The sequence below is a fragment of the Rhipicephalus microplus genome, chromosome X (assembly GCF_043290135.1).
Source record: "Rhipicephalus microplus isolate Deutch F79 chromosome X, USDA_Rmic, whole genome shotgun sequence".
In the NCBI taxonomy this organism is placed as follows: Eukaryota; Metazoa; Arthropoda; class Arachnida; order Ixodida; family Ixodidae; genus Rhipicephalus; species Rhipicephalus microplus.
Genome location: NC_134710.1, coordinates 108,898,552 through 108,914,223, shown reverse-complemented (window position 1 = coordinate 108,914,223; position 15,672 = coordinate 108,898,552). Strand labels below are relative to the sequence as shown.

The window sequence follows — 15,672 nt, the reverse complement described above, 5'->3', positions numbered from 1 at the left end:
AGCACGCCGTCCAGACCCTCCCGCAACTCGGCGCTGCTCGGAGTGCGCGGCTCTGCGCGTGCGTCAAATGCCCAGGAGCCAACCAAGATAGATTTACTGCTCGCTCAAGGCGCGAGCGCTGGGGCGTCACGTCATGGACCACGTGACGGCTGGCGGGCCCATAAAAGACCCGTTGGAAGCAATACGCTGTACACACACGCACTCCAACCGTTCGGCGCCGCGTTCACGGCTCCACTCCTCGCTTTCGCGTGGCAGTCGCGCGTGCTTTGTTTTGCCTCGTGCGGCGCATGGTGGCCGCCCTGTGATCGGGGCCGCCTGGAGGAACTACAATTTGCACGCTGTTCCGCGCGCTCTGCCGGACTGCACCTGTCTCGGGAGAGCAGCGGTCGTGCCGAAGCTCGGCTGCCGAGGTTGTACGGCATGGCCTTAGAGAACGCGACGCGTCGCGCGTCGCCAACGCGGACCACGGCCCAGCCTTCCTCAAGCCAGGGTTCGGCAGCTGACAGCGAAACGTGCCTGACGGGTGATGGGGCGGTTGGCGTTGCCGCTGGCGGTCGCAGTCCGTCGAGCCAGCAGCAGCGCAGCCCCAGCCACAGCGTCCGCAGAAAGCCACGTGCCTCCCCGCGCCGATACCACGGAAGCCACAGTAACGGCTGTGCCTCGGCCACGGCATCCCCTCTGCGGGATGCCAGTGTCAGCAGGTCCCAGTCCATGCGAACCACACGCAGGCCCCACTCGCTACAACGCCACTTTCGCGATCGCATCGCCAGTATTCCGGGCGACCTGCTCATGGTGAACGGCGCCAACGACTCGCGTGGCTCGTCCAGCAGCTCGCTGCCCTGCGAGGAGCCGGCGGCCGACCTTCAACGCCTAAGAAACTTTGCCGTCACCTCCAAGGGAGTCGTGAATCGCGGTGACTCTTTCCGTTCCAAGTCACGCAGTACGCACAGTGTCGCCTCAACAGGCAGTGGTCACAAGCTGGTGGTCCCTGGCTCTTCAGAAGTCGGCGGCGAAGCGACCAGCGACGCGTACTGCGTGTGCGCATCGCTGGATAGAGACAGACGCGTTGTCAGCTCCCTGCAGCCACTCAATCCCGAGCCAGTGGTGCGCACGGACCGGGCCACGTTCGCGCTCGCCTGCCTTGAGCCCGCTGGCCCGAGCCTGTCTGGTCTGCCACCCGAGGTCGTGGTCACAAGAAGCACCGAGCCGGCTGACCTGGCCCGCTACCGAATCCTTGTCCTTGGTGCTCGAGAGGTGGGAAAGACGTCGCTCATCAACCAGTTCATGACATCCGAGTACATCTACGCGTACGACAGCTCTGTCGGTGAGTGTGCTTTCTCACATTGGCGGCCAGGGGCACGTTTCAAGCGGCATTGTAGCACCGTCTGAAAGGTGTCCCCCGTCGTACCTTTCCCACAGAAACTGCTTGTTAGTTGTTAGCTCGGAGCTTGTTACTTGCCAATAGAATCTGATCCACTTATATTGCTTACCTGTCTTTTCCCGCTGTTTACTCACTGGAGGCCTGACAAAAAAAACAATAAAGTTAATTTGCACTTTGCGAGGTGAAATCACATCTGCTACGAAGCAGTTCTGTACCTTTTACATCTGGCCATCGCAGAAAATAACAAGCTTATGTTTTGGAGTACGTCAAGTACAATTGCATGTAGGAGAATACATGCCGAGAATGTATTGTATTCTGTTGAACTGGCAGACTTGGACATAGGACTGTGTGCATTTTCCGCAGAGAGATAGAGATGCAGGGAAACTGTGCCATACTAGCGCCCTTAAGGACAGTAGATTTCATTCCCTGTCCTAAACCAAATAACCGAAAAACAGTCAAAAAATTGTGAGGAAAAGAGATGAAGTAAGATAAAACAAACACAAAAGTTGCATGCGTCAGGCACAATGGCAAAACAATGATGCTGCACTATTTTGCGCTTGGATTTCTAAAGCAAGCTGGCCATATTTAAGCATGTAAAATAGAGCCTTTGTTATGTAGGTTGCTTTCAACTTCTGAAGCAGCCCAAAAACATCTGTCCTTCTTTTATAACAAAGCGAAAATGCAATCGAGTCCATCTAGCTGTGACTTGCAAGCTGTTCCTGCTAACAGTTTTCAAGTTCGAAATTTGCTCTCTGTCAGAAAAGTCCCTGTTACATTTCTACCTACTTATGCAGCATGGATGGCAAAAAAAAAAAGCACGCGCAACATACTCTAAAGGAAGGTGCATAACTGCCATGTTATATACTTGACAAGGAAAGTTTTTCATTGTAAACATTTCCAAGCAATGGACAATATCAGAATATTTAAGCAATATCTCGAAGATACAGGCTTGCAATTACGTAACTAGTATTTTATTCATTTATGTTACGTTTTATGCTTGATAGATAGATAGATAGATAGATAGATAGATAGATAGATAGATAGATAGATAGATGTATAGATAGACAGATAGATGTATAGATAGATAGATAGATAGATAGATAGATAGATAGATAGATAGATAGATAGATAGATAGATAGAGATAGATAGATAGATAGATAGATAGATAGATAGATAGATAGATAGATAGAAAAGACTTATATTCGCTTTGAACATGCTGTTTATAACTGTTGTAATTCTACCAATTTACGAACAATAACTGTCCAAAACTTGTTTTCTTTGGCAACTTTCGTTCGCAATGTCTGACTACCAGAGTGGCAGAGAAACTGCACTGCACAATTACGCAGAAAGTTGAAAGTGGAGATTGGTCCATTAGTTCGTACTACATCGGTCTTTTCACACTTATTTCGTTTAGCTATTTCATTAACCAGTGTCGATCTTTTCTAGCCTCCCCTTTCCCCCGAACCTGCGACTGTTCCAAGTCACCCAATTTTTTGCGTTGATTTCGCAACTCTTGTCTTTATAAAGTGAAGTCGTTGTAAAGCGAATCACCGTGCGAGTGTGAAATCGTAGTACAGCACTTATTTCCAGGTATACGACCAAAACGCTGTGTCCAATGCGAGAACTGTTTCAGTGGCACAACACGCAATTCGCACTAATACAACGGCAGGGCATGGTCAAAGTAATTTCCATTCGCTTGCGCGCAGCTGCTCGAGCAACGAATGCGCATGCGCACAGCCGTTTCCTAGGAAACAACCTCGTGAAGGAGATGGCGCGTTTTTATAAATGCCTGAGGGCGTTGCTGGATCGCTAATACTTTGCTACCGGCCACAACTCCTAATTGCGAGTGCCGCTTGCAATCGACAATTACGAGCAGCGGCTTGTAATCGCCATTTGCAAGTGAGGCTTCATTGCTGTACAATGCCCGCAGTTTCTAAAAAGAAAGAAGTCAAAGAGGGAATTGGTTTTAAAAAAGCAAACTGATTCAAAAAAATACTAGCCGAACCAATTCGCACTAGATACGGTGTCCTAATTTACTGTACTGTGAATAAAATTTGATGAGAGATCAGTTCTACCTTTTCCGCAAACAGCAAATAATACTATTTGTTGGGTGTTTTTAGCGTAGACTTCTCTAAGAGCGTCATTATATTGTCATCACGGTCTCGTCAGTCCAATGTTACGCATTTCCGTACAAGTTATCAAGATAGGTGACGCAAATGATTGTAAAGAGGACATTGCGAGACAAAATACTGAACTTTGCATGCCTGACCTCTCAATTTTCAGACTCTCTCTATGAACGTATCTAGTACAAGGCATGAGAACACGCAGTTATCCCGACAAGCCTCTACCGTTCGCGAATCCACGCGCGTGCTACAGCAAACAGTGCAGACATTGAAGACGACGATTATTGATAAATCAATGGGGTTTAACTTAGCTATGATAGTGTATTCCGCAGTCGCCTGTCATGCCCACGAAATCGAACAATAGAAACGTCTTCTAATGATGCACGATATTTTTTGTTTTTTTTTCTTTTTTAAGATGAAAGTTGTGGCTTCGACAATCAGAAGCTTATAATGCCTCCCAAAAAAAAACCAGATCACATTTTCCCTTCACTGTCCATTTTCACTGCGCGTTGAAACGACCATTTGTTATTTCGTGTGATCTCACTTTTTTTATTTATTGAAGGTATTTTTTTGTTCTGCTGCTATATCTTTTCTCCTTTTTTTTTGCAAACAGCCTTTCCTGTGATTGATTTCTACTTTGGAAATAGCGAAACTGTTTCTGGCAGTACTAGAACATAGTATCTATAAATAACGGAACTAATTAGGTTTGAGCTTTCCAAATCTTCAAGTATGCGGAACTGTGTGTAAGTTGTGTGAGAGGATGTAATGAATTTATTGCTTTATGCGGAGATATTCTAAGTAGTTTCATATGTATTATCCGGTATACGCTTCGATGGCTTCTCCAACGTTCGTAGCATAACTGGCTGATGGCAATATGCCTTGCAAAACGCGTCCGAAGCGCCATTTATGACGCTCAATAAAAAATAAAACTACGATGACTGAGAACGTTTGGCCAATAAGCGCAAGATAAGGCCCTGTAGTTCCCTCTCAAACTAGGCTAACATAATGTGGCTGACATGTTTGTAAACAGTGGCATAGGCGCCGTCGACTCACTGAGGCGCTTGTAGCGACGTCGGGGTGCAGGCGTCGCCCAGCTCAAAGCTCGCCACCGCCCTCTATGATCTCGTGAGAACTGACACAGCAGCTGCAAAGCTGCTGCCGAGCCCAGTGCGTCGGGTAGCCTGCCACGTGAACCGGGAAGCTCTTAGACGTTTACTGTTCCGAAATTTTCATTAACTTCTTTATAAAGCGCGTCACGTTACGCGTTACGGGCAGACGCACTGAAAGACTTCCTAGTTGAGTCGCCTAAAAAGCTTACGCGTTGAGTAATTGAATTACGACTATTACATAATATACTACTAGTTGTCACGGTGGCTGGAAGCGTGTGCTCTGGCATGCGTAACCGCCGTCTATGATGTATGCAACGCTGGTTTGAGACGGTAGCTGTGTTATTTCGCGTTCTCGGCTGAACGAGCCAGGCCACAACAAAAGTGGTGCCTATAAAGTGCCTATTGATAGTCTGTACCCCCGGTTGAAAGTCTTTGTTCCGCCCATGGCTATAACTTATAAGCTCGAACTACTAGAAGCAATGAAACGCGACGTCTAAGCTTCTGGTTATCAGTAGAGCAGGTCTCCCCAACATAATGAATATAATGCAATGGTTTTCTTTTTCGCAATGTCTTAGCTTCCAATATTATCGATGGCTCACGGCAGAAAAATCTTGATTACAATGTAAGCGGCGACAAACGTACGGCCAGAAAAGCTGAAGAGCTGTGAAAAAGGAATAAGGAAGAATATTTTATTGCAGACGTTTTCTACCTCACCAACATTTTGTAACACAACGAACCAGAATCTTCAAAAAGAAAATTTGCGCCTTTAATAACTGTTGTTGAAAGGGAGGCTCTACCGAACGGAAAGTGTTGCAGCTCTTCAGCATACTGTCTGCTGTAGTTAGGATACGGAAGTACCACTAAATGCTTCAGCTCTCTACAAAACAGAAAAAAATCTTCTGCCAATCTACAAAACAATAAGCTCTACATAGGCTCACCTAACGCAACAAATATAAACCACTCATTATTTACAACAGGCACGTTTCTAGAAGAATATTCGGCCATTCGCACGCAATAAAATCCGCAATCTGTGGCTGCCGAACATTTTTTTGCGACAGGAATCTTCGCCCTTGATTAAAAAAGAAACAAGAACTTTATACTGGTCACGACATTAAAACTGGTTAGCAACGCCTTTGCGATATGGGCATTCCAGCATCTGTGTAGAGCAAAACGAAAATGGGAGTGATGAGCAACAAAAAAAAAAGAAAGAAAGAAAGCCTACGCATAACATCCAAAATTTCGATTCCTCTAAAATACGCACTCTTTTTAGTGTCAACACGCTTCACACAAGCCTCTATTGTTCGCGTTCATTTTTCTTTGAGAGCAATTATAAATACCAGTGATGATATAGCAATTCTTTACGCGATTAAAAACGCGATGGTACTGTCGTTTGATAAGGTTTTCAAGTGCTCGCCGCACGCGATCCTGCGTTTCGCAATTCAATACAAGAAACCTGCAGCCGGCAAAATGCCTGTATACGTATAGCTCCCTCTACGATGATGCAATGCGCGAAGTGATGCCTTGGATGGGGAAAAGACAGTATGCTCGCTGAAACTATCATTATGAAAAAATAAACGTCTAATTCTTTCTCCCACGCAATACTGTTATTGACACGGAATATACTGTGCTCGTCTTGGCTGCTTTCCGGCATTGATAATTCAATTGCATGAATAGGGTAGCGAAAAAGCGGAATGTATTTTTGCTTTTCGAATGCGGTGATTAAAATTCGTATTATCTCTTTTATTTGCCTAGATTATTGTGAAGACGAGCGTGGGTCGGCCTTTTCGGGTGGCATAGAGTTACACGTTTTCGCGAAACGATCTATACGTTATATTGGAAAAGCGCGTGGGCCCGCTCTCCTGACCCATTGAAATAAACTTGATCGCCGAGCCACTCGGCAGAGGCGCCGGTGCGCTCCGGAAACGCCAAGGGCTGCATGAATAGGAAACGAGAGTATTCGAATATGTATTCTACAAAAGGCTTCGTCTTACGATGTTCTGACATGGCCCTCATAGTTCCGTCGCTATCGCCGAGGAAGTGCTTTTCCCGGGATATGTTCAGTGTGCTTTGAATGACACCCACAGCCATTCCTTTTATTTTCGCACATAAAAGAGAGCGGTCTTGGGGCAACTCGAGTCGCAGTGTACATGAGAGAGGATTGAGAAACGACTATAAAGAGGAACAATATTGCCTTCTAAATCAGGAGAGCTGTTCCACATGGCTGCACACACTCGTTTTCATGAAATCTCTCGTATTGGATGATATGAGAAGCGTCTAACGGATTTCGGAATGTACGAGTTGAAGGCGTTAGTTATAATCAGCTCAAGTAACCATGTGGGCAACTGTGGGGAAGACGGGACCAGCACAACGCAGACGCCAAACTTTTTTACAATCGAACCCGTCACCTTCTATCAGTCGCTACGGTGAACACTCTGAGATGGGGGACCCTCCAACTTATCTGTAACATAGTTATTAACAATGTGCGCTTTGGGCATTTTGGTCTCCTTGTCTCGAAATCTATACTTCTCAGGTTGCGATTACACGTGAGCTGCCTGCCAAGTTTGTCTGTTGTAGGTTACTTATTCCAAGCTACCCATACGCAGTTTCGTCTTGTATATAGTTTCTGTTCCGTTAGCCGTATCATGATTTAATAAGCTGCATATGACATTGCACTGTATTGACGAAAGAAATACAACGCTAGTGACACGAAACTGAGAGTTTTCCCTGTAACAAGGCGGTACCCAAGAAAGTATGCATGCCATCCGCGAATCGTTGAGACAAGGACGCTGCGCAGATTCCTATGCAGACTCCAGCGATTGGTGTTCAGTACTTCCAAACATTTTAATACACTTTTCATTAGTAATCACACATTTACACGTCTTCGGGTAAACACATTTTATGGTTTCAACAGAAATATCGAGCTTCTAATAGCGAAGATGTCATAGCCGGTTGTAATACACTCAAAACTATCATCCAAAAACTATCATCATAACTAACAGGTATTTGCTACAGAATTTGGGGAAATCCCACTACTCATCACAGGGCCACTAAAAAAGAAAAAGGCAAAAGTTAGCCCAAAAAGTGGCTGCGTAGGGACGGCGGCAACCTGGAGATCTCGAATAGGTACAACGAAACGAATGAAAGACGTAATTTTTTTGCACGGTGATGATGTTGTTGATGATGATGACGATGATGATGATGATGATGATGATGAAAACTTTATTTCTCCCCAAATGAGGGAGCCGATTCAGGGGACTGTTACGTAGCCTATAAAGGAGGTTTGAGTGTGCACCAGGCGACATTCTTACCCGCATACACACCTTGCGAAGGTAATATAGAGTGATAATGCGGGCTTTTTGCTACATACTGAACTTCGGATAAGCAGCGCTACAACGGGATATAGAAAGAAGAGACTTGTTCATGTCCCTTGTTTCTTTGTTCTTTTGTAGAACTGTTTATACGAAGTTCAGAAGGAGAGCGACTAGCAAAGCAGAGCATAACCTGCTTTAGTGCAGTATAGCAAGGGAGTGGTACACGGGAATCGAGGATGAAGGAAAGTGTGAGGTTGAGGAGGTAAGAAAGGAGGAGGGGAGAATAAATCATACTATAGAAAGAAAGTCAAAAAGAAAATGAAAGAGATTCGAACAGACACAAATACATACGAAAAATTGAAATAGCAAGCCAGAAATAGAGATAGTCAGAAATAAATAGAAGATAGAGAAAGAATGACAGAAAGATCGTGAAATAGAAAGAAATGGACAGAGATGGATGAAGGTATAGAAAGATTAGGAGGTGAGGTCCACCACAAGCCCTGCTGTTGCCTCAGTCTTAGCTCCTATAATGCGGAGCCGCCTTATTTTTTTATTTGCAGCAGCTCTAAAATCTGACGGACTGCCCGAAGAGGCTTTTCTAATGTAAACGCAGCAGTCAGACTCCGTATCGCTTCCAATACGGAGTTTTCCGCTCCAACAAGTGTAAAATACCTGCTTGATTTTCTACTAAAATATGAGGCTGAAAACATCGAAGATGTTTTAAGCCTCATAAAAAATGCAGGGCCTTCATAATATGCGATGGACCAAAAAAATAAAACATTTGATTAGCTTGAAAAACTGAAGGAATGAGCCGCCAGAGATTTGACAGGTGTAGCCCACACTTTTGTAGACACTAAGCAAAATAAAAAAAGAAAGAAAAAAAGTGGTCGTGGTGGAATCATATACTGCGTCGAAAATAACACTTGGAGACAACTAGTAGGCGAAGCTAAGTAAAGGGGGGGGGGGGTGATGATGAACTGAAGACGTTTGTAGGAATAAAATTGAAACAGGTTGAAAAAGATAGGGCCAATTGGACATCATTTGTAGAGGCCTTTGACCTGCAATGAAACAAGAAGATGGAGATGATGAAGAAAGCAATGGTGAGACGTTTTGGTTTGAAAATAAAAGAAAATCCTGTTGAAGTGGAGTATGAGTAGCGGGATGTTTTTTTCAGTAAACTTATAGCATTTGCAGGAAAACCTCGGGGCAGGGGTGGTGCAGTAACTCTTCATATGCATGATACCGAGTGCAAGTTCTGTCTGTACATAACCAGAAATGGGCCACGAGTTTTTCGTTGCTGTTATTTATACAAAGAACACATACTGTGTTAACGTTTTCGTTATTGTGGTGTTTTCCATAAACTCGCTGGTTCACTACTAGATTGGCATCACGGCTTATGCCAAACAGGACTTTTGTTACATGTTTCTCATTGGCACATTGTTCAAAGCCGAGGCAACGAAAACTCAGCCATTCATACGTTCTTGCATGGCGTTTTCGTCTTCTGTTAAAAGATGCGACCATGGTTGTCACAATGGCGGCGTTGACATTTAGTTAGCTAAAGATGCACGTCATGACGCCTTATGCTCACAAATGCTAATTAGAAACTTAGCGAAACCGGAAGAATGTCGAGTTTTTTTAATAACCCGTGTCATTTAAACTATACATGTCTATTGTAGACCTTTGAATGTTTCTCTTTCTGTTTGAAACGTTTTTCTTTATCAGAATGTTTCAACCAATTCCGGAAATAGACCTCCTCTGTTCGTGTGGTAGACGTTCATTTTGCCCCCGCAGTCAGGTTTCATGCATTCTTCATCTTGAGAATGAAGTGGTCCATTCGTAATCAAAGCCAACATTCGCCTACCGTGACACCAAGTTGCCGTTCTCAACGTCCAATAACTTAGCGATCTCGACGTTGAAAACGTGACTCTCAATCTCAAGCCGAATCCCACACACGCACACCGTAACTTACATCAGCCGTCTGAAAGAGAATCTCACGGCCGTCTTTATTTCCGCCCTCCGGCAATTGTACGCGACATCCGTGCAACAGCGGTAGTGATTGCATAAAAAGTGGGCCACCAACGTTACACGTCACCCCGTGTTCCAGCGCAGCCCACGCACCGGCTTAGCAAAAGCAGTCAAGTTTGGCGCCGTCGCTTCCGGCTCGCCCTTGAGATCGCGCGTTGCTCTGGCGCGGCAGCATCATCGCGAACATCTCGTCTTTCCGCTCGAAGATAAACCGCCTTGCCGAGGCGGGGAGAAACATATCTGCCGGCTTTTCGAGGGTCTAAACCGTGACGCGAATAGATTGGTCGCACTCGAGTTAACTCGTTAGCCCTGGCCGCTTGCTCGGCTTGTTTTCCTGTCTTTGAGGCCACTTATCGTGCTCGTCGAACGAGAGTCCCCGCCGGTCACGGTGTGTAGTAATGTGGCGGAGTGGCGCAAAGATAGCCCCCGCTAATTGAATGTATTCGGTTGGTTGATGAACTTTCGCGGAGCTTGTGCCCGATCGCTGGGACGAAGAAGCGTTTCACCCTCACTGTATCGTATCTTGGGAGCCGAGCGCTCCACGTGTGCCACGAAAGCTCATCGTATCTGTTTGAGCTTTACTCGAAGCACTAATCTGTTTGCGGCTTGAAGACACGCCCCTTCTAAATCCTATATATGTACACGTGTGCAATAAAGCTGGGTTGTTTTCCACCAGTGCCCAGCGCAGCATGTTTGGCCTCCTGTACCAGTCGATACATGGTGTCAGAAGTGGGATGTGTATCAAAGCAGGGCCTTGATCTTCGACGGCCAGCGCTGCGAGGAATACGCAATGGATTCGTTGAGGCTGCCTGGTCCGCTAAACACGACGGGAGAAGCAAGCAAGAATTGGCAGACATTTAAGCAGAGATTCGAGCTTTTCCTTGCGGCATCGGAACCCAGTGACAAGCAGCGATCGGTGTCCTCAAAGACAGCACTCCTTCTCAGCGTAGCAGGTGAAGACGCCATCGAGATATTTAATACGCTGAGCTTCACGGAAGGAGAAGACAAGGCTGACTACGCGACAGTCATCAAGAAATTCGACGAATATTTCACGTTGCAGACTAACGAAGTACACGAACGCTACGTATTTCGGAAAAGAGTGCAAAGCCAAGGTGAGCCATTCGAGCACTTTTTGCGGGACTTGAAGAAACAGGCCCGAGCATGCAATTTCGGCACGCTTCTGGATTCCATGGTCCGAGACCAGATTGTGTACGGAACCAACGACGACAGAGTCAGAGAAAAGCTGCTCAGGGATTGCGAACTAACACTGCAGAAGGCTGAGCACGTCTGCAAGGCAGCCGAAGCATCAGCGCTTCGCCAAGAAACCTGGGAACGAGGTCAAAAGCAAGTAGACGCCGTTCGCAAAGCAGGCCCGAACACCAAAAATGCGCAAGTGAGCATGTACACGTGCTCCAAGTGCGGTCGCACACATCAGCCTGGAAACTGTCCCGCGTTCGGAAGAACTTGCAGAAAATGCCAAAAGAGGAACCATTTTGCAATTTGCTGCAGGTCCTCGGCGCTGGTTGGCGAAATTCAAGATCACGAAGATGACTTCAGCATTTTAGAGGTATCGACAAGAGGAGTAACAAGCCAACGTGATTGGACGGTTCGAATGACCGTAAACAACGTTTCGGTTGAACTTAAAGTAGATACCGGGTCTCAGGCCAACTTGCTGCCCGTTAGAATATACAATAGGATGCACCCAAGCCCTGAAATGAAGCAGAGTAGCGTGGTGCTACATTCATACGGTGGAGACACAATCAAGCATCTTGGAGTCATCCGTACGGAAGCGACGCTCGGTGACCAAGCTATTCCTCTAGATTTTTTTGTCGTACGCAAAGGTCGCCAAGCTATACTGGGCCTACAAGCAAGCGAACGCCTCGGATTGCTCTCACGCGTTCACAGCGTATCAAAGGACGGCCGCGAAGAACTTGTGAAAGATTTTCGTCATCTTTTCACAGGAACTGGCTGCGTGAAGAAAGTGTATCACATGGTGCTTCAAGACAACACGGTGCCAGTCATTCAACCAGTGCGACGTGTACCGTTGGCCCTGAATGAACCACTACGGGACGAGCTCGATAGGATGGAGCACGCCGGAATCATCACGAGAGTCACCGAACCTACTGACTGGGTGAGTCCCCTTGTGATCGTTCGGAAAAAGAACGGGAAAATTCGCCTCTGTATAGACCCTAGGAAAATCAATGAGTGCATAAAAAGGGAGCACTACATGATGCCGCGACGAGAGGATTTAGAAGCCGAGCTAGCTGGTGCAACTGTGTTCTCCCGCTTGGACACTAACTCTGGATTTCACCAAATCCCCTTAGATGACTCTACATCACGGATTTGCACGTTCTCTACCCCATTTGGTCGTTACCGCTTTTTACGATTACCCTTCGGCATATCATCCGCCTCAGAAGTGTTCCAAAAGACGCTGAATGAAATTTTCGAAGGCCTTCCCGGCGTAAAAATATACGTGGACGATATTCTGGTATGGGGTTCGTCAGTAGAAGAGCACAATGAACGTCTCAAATCTGTGTTGCTTGCTGCAGAACGTGCCGGATTGACTTTCAATCCTGAGAAGTGCAGTATCGGCGTCCAGGAAATCGAGTTTCTTGGGGACGTAATCGATAAAGCTGGCATCAGGCCAAGCCCGACGCTGATTAATTGCATGCTGCACATGCCGACCCCAGAAGACAAGCTCGCGGTGCAAAGGATGTTGGGTGTCGTCAATTATTTCAGCAAGTTTCTTCCTTCACTATCTCAAAGAACTACTCTTTTGAGAAGCTTGATCAGACAAGATACAGTCTTTGAATGGACCGATAACCACGTAAAAGAGTGGACGGCACTTTGTGACTACCTCAGCACACAGCCCGTGTTGTCGATATTCGATCAGGCTAAACCCACAAAAGTGTCATGTGATGCATCCCGAGACGGAATAGGTGCCGCTTTGTTGCAGTGTCACAACGACACATGGAAGCCCGTGGCGTACGCGTCGCGAGCGCTTACTGAAACACAACAACGTTATTCTCAAATTGAAAAAGAGGCTATGGCAGTGGTGTTCGGTTGTGAAAGGTTTAATCACTTCGTCTATGGTCGCCAGTTTATTGCTGAAACTGACCACCGCCCTTTGATCGCAATCTCCCAGAAGGCGATTGGTGACATGCCTCCTAGGTTGCAAAGATTCTTTCTGAGATTGCTGCGTTATGACGTTCAATTGAAATTTGTTCCAGGGAAGCAGCTCCTCCTGGCCGACATGTTGTCACGTGCCACAACTAAGACAACGGCCTGCGACCTCGACAGCAACGATGTAGAAGTACATGCCGTGAGTACAGTCTCTTCACTCGTTAGTGAGGGCACATGGAGGCGGCTAGCCACTGAAACGGCGCGAGACGAACAGCTAAGTAACGTGCTGAGGGATCTAGAGGCTGGAAAGTGCTTGGAGGGGCCGTGGAAACGATTCGAAGGAGAGTTATCAAACGTAAGAGGAGTCCTGCTCAAAGACTGCAAAGTGGTTATTCCGGCCAGCATGAAAGGCGAAACACTGGAAAGAATTCACCAAGGACACTTGGGAATCAACAAGAGCAAGGCCAGGGCAAGACAACTAGTTTTTTGGCCGGGAATAAACTCTGACATAGAATCATTCGTGCAGGCCTGTTCTATCTGCAAAAAATACGCATATAGCCAGCCTCGAGAGCCTTTACTGATGCGCCCCGTGCCAGACCAACCGTGGTACCGCGTCGGCATTGACATTTTTGAATTCGGCGGGAGATCGTACCTGTGTGTTTACGACGCCCTGACAAACTTCCCCGAAGTTGAACTCCTCAAAGATACCACGGCCAAAACAATCATTGACGTAACAAGCGCGATTTTTGCTAGGCATGGCATTCCGTTGGAAGTCTGCTCTGACAATGGCCCTCAATTTTCATGTCGTGAATTTGCATTGTTCTCACAACTGTATGATTTCAAGCATGTAACGTCTAGTCCAGGATACCCCCGCTCTAATGGGTTGGCGGAAAAAGGCGTGCAAATAACTAAGCGCATCCTCAAAAAAACAAGTGAAGCAAAACAAGATATCTGGTTGGGATTGCTTGCTTTCAGGACCACCCCACTCGAGTGCGGCGCATCACCCGCTGAGCTGCTGATGGGACGACGGCTCCGCACAACTATTCCTGACGTTCAAGGCAACACCAGGCTCGAGGTGCTCCGGCGCCCTCAGACAGACCACTCTAAGAGACCATTGGCGCACCTGAGCCCGGGAGATACGGTCCGGATCAAGAAAGGCACATGGGCGACGAAAGCTAAAGTACTCAAGTCTGCTGGCCACCCCAGGTCGTACACAGTCGTAACAGAAAACGGCACTGTGCTCAGGCGCAACCGGCAGCACCTGCTACTCACGCGGGAACCCTTTCAACGCAATTACCAGGAATACGACGACGACGACATTGAGGTACAGTCTAGTCAAAGCAATGCGATAGCACATCGACGTGCAGAATGCACACCTCCGTCTACGCCCGCACAGCCCATTGCCCCAACAAGTGTCTCGTCCACACCAGCCCCAAGAAGGTCGCTCAGACAACGTCGAGCACCTCAACGTCTGGCCTACAACCAGAACTTCGTGCAAGTGCCGTGAACTAGTGTGCCTGGCAACTTTCATTTGTGTTCTTTTCCTTGTCCTTGTTTTTCTTCCAAACAGAGGAAGATGTATCGTATCTTGGGAGCCGAGCGCTCCACGTGTGCCACGAAAGCTCATCGTATCTGTTTGAGCTTTACTCGAAGCACTAATCTGTTTGCGGCTTGAAGACACGCCCCTTCTAAATCCTATATATGTACACGTGTGCAATAAAGCTGGGTTGTTTTCCACCAGTGCCCAGCGCAGCATGTTTGGCCTCCTGTACCAGTCGATACACTCACTACCACCGAAGGACTGAAAGCTAAATAGAGCTGCAGCATTCATCGGTCGCACTGTGAGCTGAGTTCACGACAAACAAGCGACCCTAATCTGGGCAGACTCAAAGGCGTCACATCAAGGGTGACAATGCGACCCAAATAAAATCGCACTGAATGTCATCAAGGATGTGTGGTTTGCATAACCGAAAAAAAAAAAAGAATCGTCGTTTCGCAGTGCTGAGGACAGGGAGAAAGCCGATTCAGCGTCCGGCTTCTCGCTTAGAGTTCCTTTCTATGCGCGTACACGTAGTTCTTGATAAGGGTGCGTTGTTAATTAGCGTAAGAGCGTCGTGCATGGGAACCTAGTGCGGAGATGTGGCATTCCAACGCAGGCGAGTGCTTGTCTTTTGCTAAGAACGCGCAGTTGAGATGGGTAGCGGCACCTCTTTAATGCACGTCAAAAGAAGTTCCTTCTTTCGCTCGTTCCGAAGCAGATTCGACTGAACCTGAGAATTGTGCTTTTCTATAAATTAGCGCGGTAGTAAACGGAGTGCCGAAAGAAGCAATGGATGCCATTTTAGGTGCACAGCACCCGAACTTGAGGGACCACTTTTATATAAACTATTGCGATGGTGTAAAAGCGTGCACTTTCCGCATGTTACCATGGCTAACCAGCTTCATGAGATGGCGGTGTAAGATGAGAAAGCGATGGCGACTCAGCCACATTTAATTCCTTCATTTCAGTCACACTGTACTCTCGCGATCTTATTTTGGCAGTTGGTAAGTATAGAAGTAACCTAATGGCGTCGTAGTGGGGCGCTAGGAAACTAAATCT

At 46.9% G+C, this 15,672-nt stretch overlaps 2 protein-coding genes across 3 annotated transcripts in view; both read left to right on the top strand.

Annotated features, from left to right (window-relative positions):
* Positions 1-205: 205 nt before the first annotated feature.
* LOC119176259 (uncharacterized) overlaps positions 206-15,672 on the top strand; it is a 79,715-nt gene continuing 64,248 nt past the window's right edge. Inside the window, exon 1 of the mRNA XM_037427455.2 lies at positions 206-1,324. Within this exon, the coding sequence (XP_037283352.1) occupies positions 421-1,324 (904 nt within the window). The 5' untranslated portion in view covers positions 206-420. The remainder of the gene's footprint in view (positions 1,325-15,672) is intronic.
* Positions 8,912-14,816, top strand: LOC142775690 (uncharacterized). Of its 2 annotated transcripts, none has more exons than XM_075877398.1 (3): positions 8,912-12,081; positions 13,189-13,272; positions 14,049-14,816. In XM_075877398.1, exons 1-3 carry the CDS (start codon positions 10,741-10,743, stop codon positions 14,082-14,084), a joined length of 1,461 nt encoding a protein of 486 aa, XP_075733513.1. In that variant the 5' UTR covers positions 8,912-10,740; the 3' UTR covers positions 14,085-14,816. The 2 variants fall into 2 exon arrangements, with proteins under 2 accessions (XP_075733513.1, XP_075733514.1); XM_075877399.1 differs by having other exon boundaries at positions 8,913-12,081; positions 13,181-13,272; positions 14,049-14,094.

Coding starts and splice junctions, on each gene's coding strand:
- LOC142775690 (XM_075877398.1), top strand. CDS start 10,741: ATGGATTCGTTGAGGCTGCCTGGTCCGCTAAACACGACGGGAGAAGCA. Junction 12,082..13,188: donor TCACCGAACCTACTGACTGG/GTGAGTCCCCTT, acceptor CCAGGGAAGCAG/CTCCTCCTGGCCGACATGTT. Junction 13,273..14,048: donor ACGATGTAGAAGTACATGCC/GTGAGTACAGTC, acceptor GCTTGCTTTCAG/GACCACCCCACTCGAGTGCG.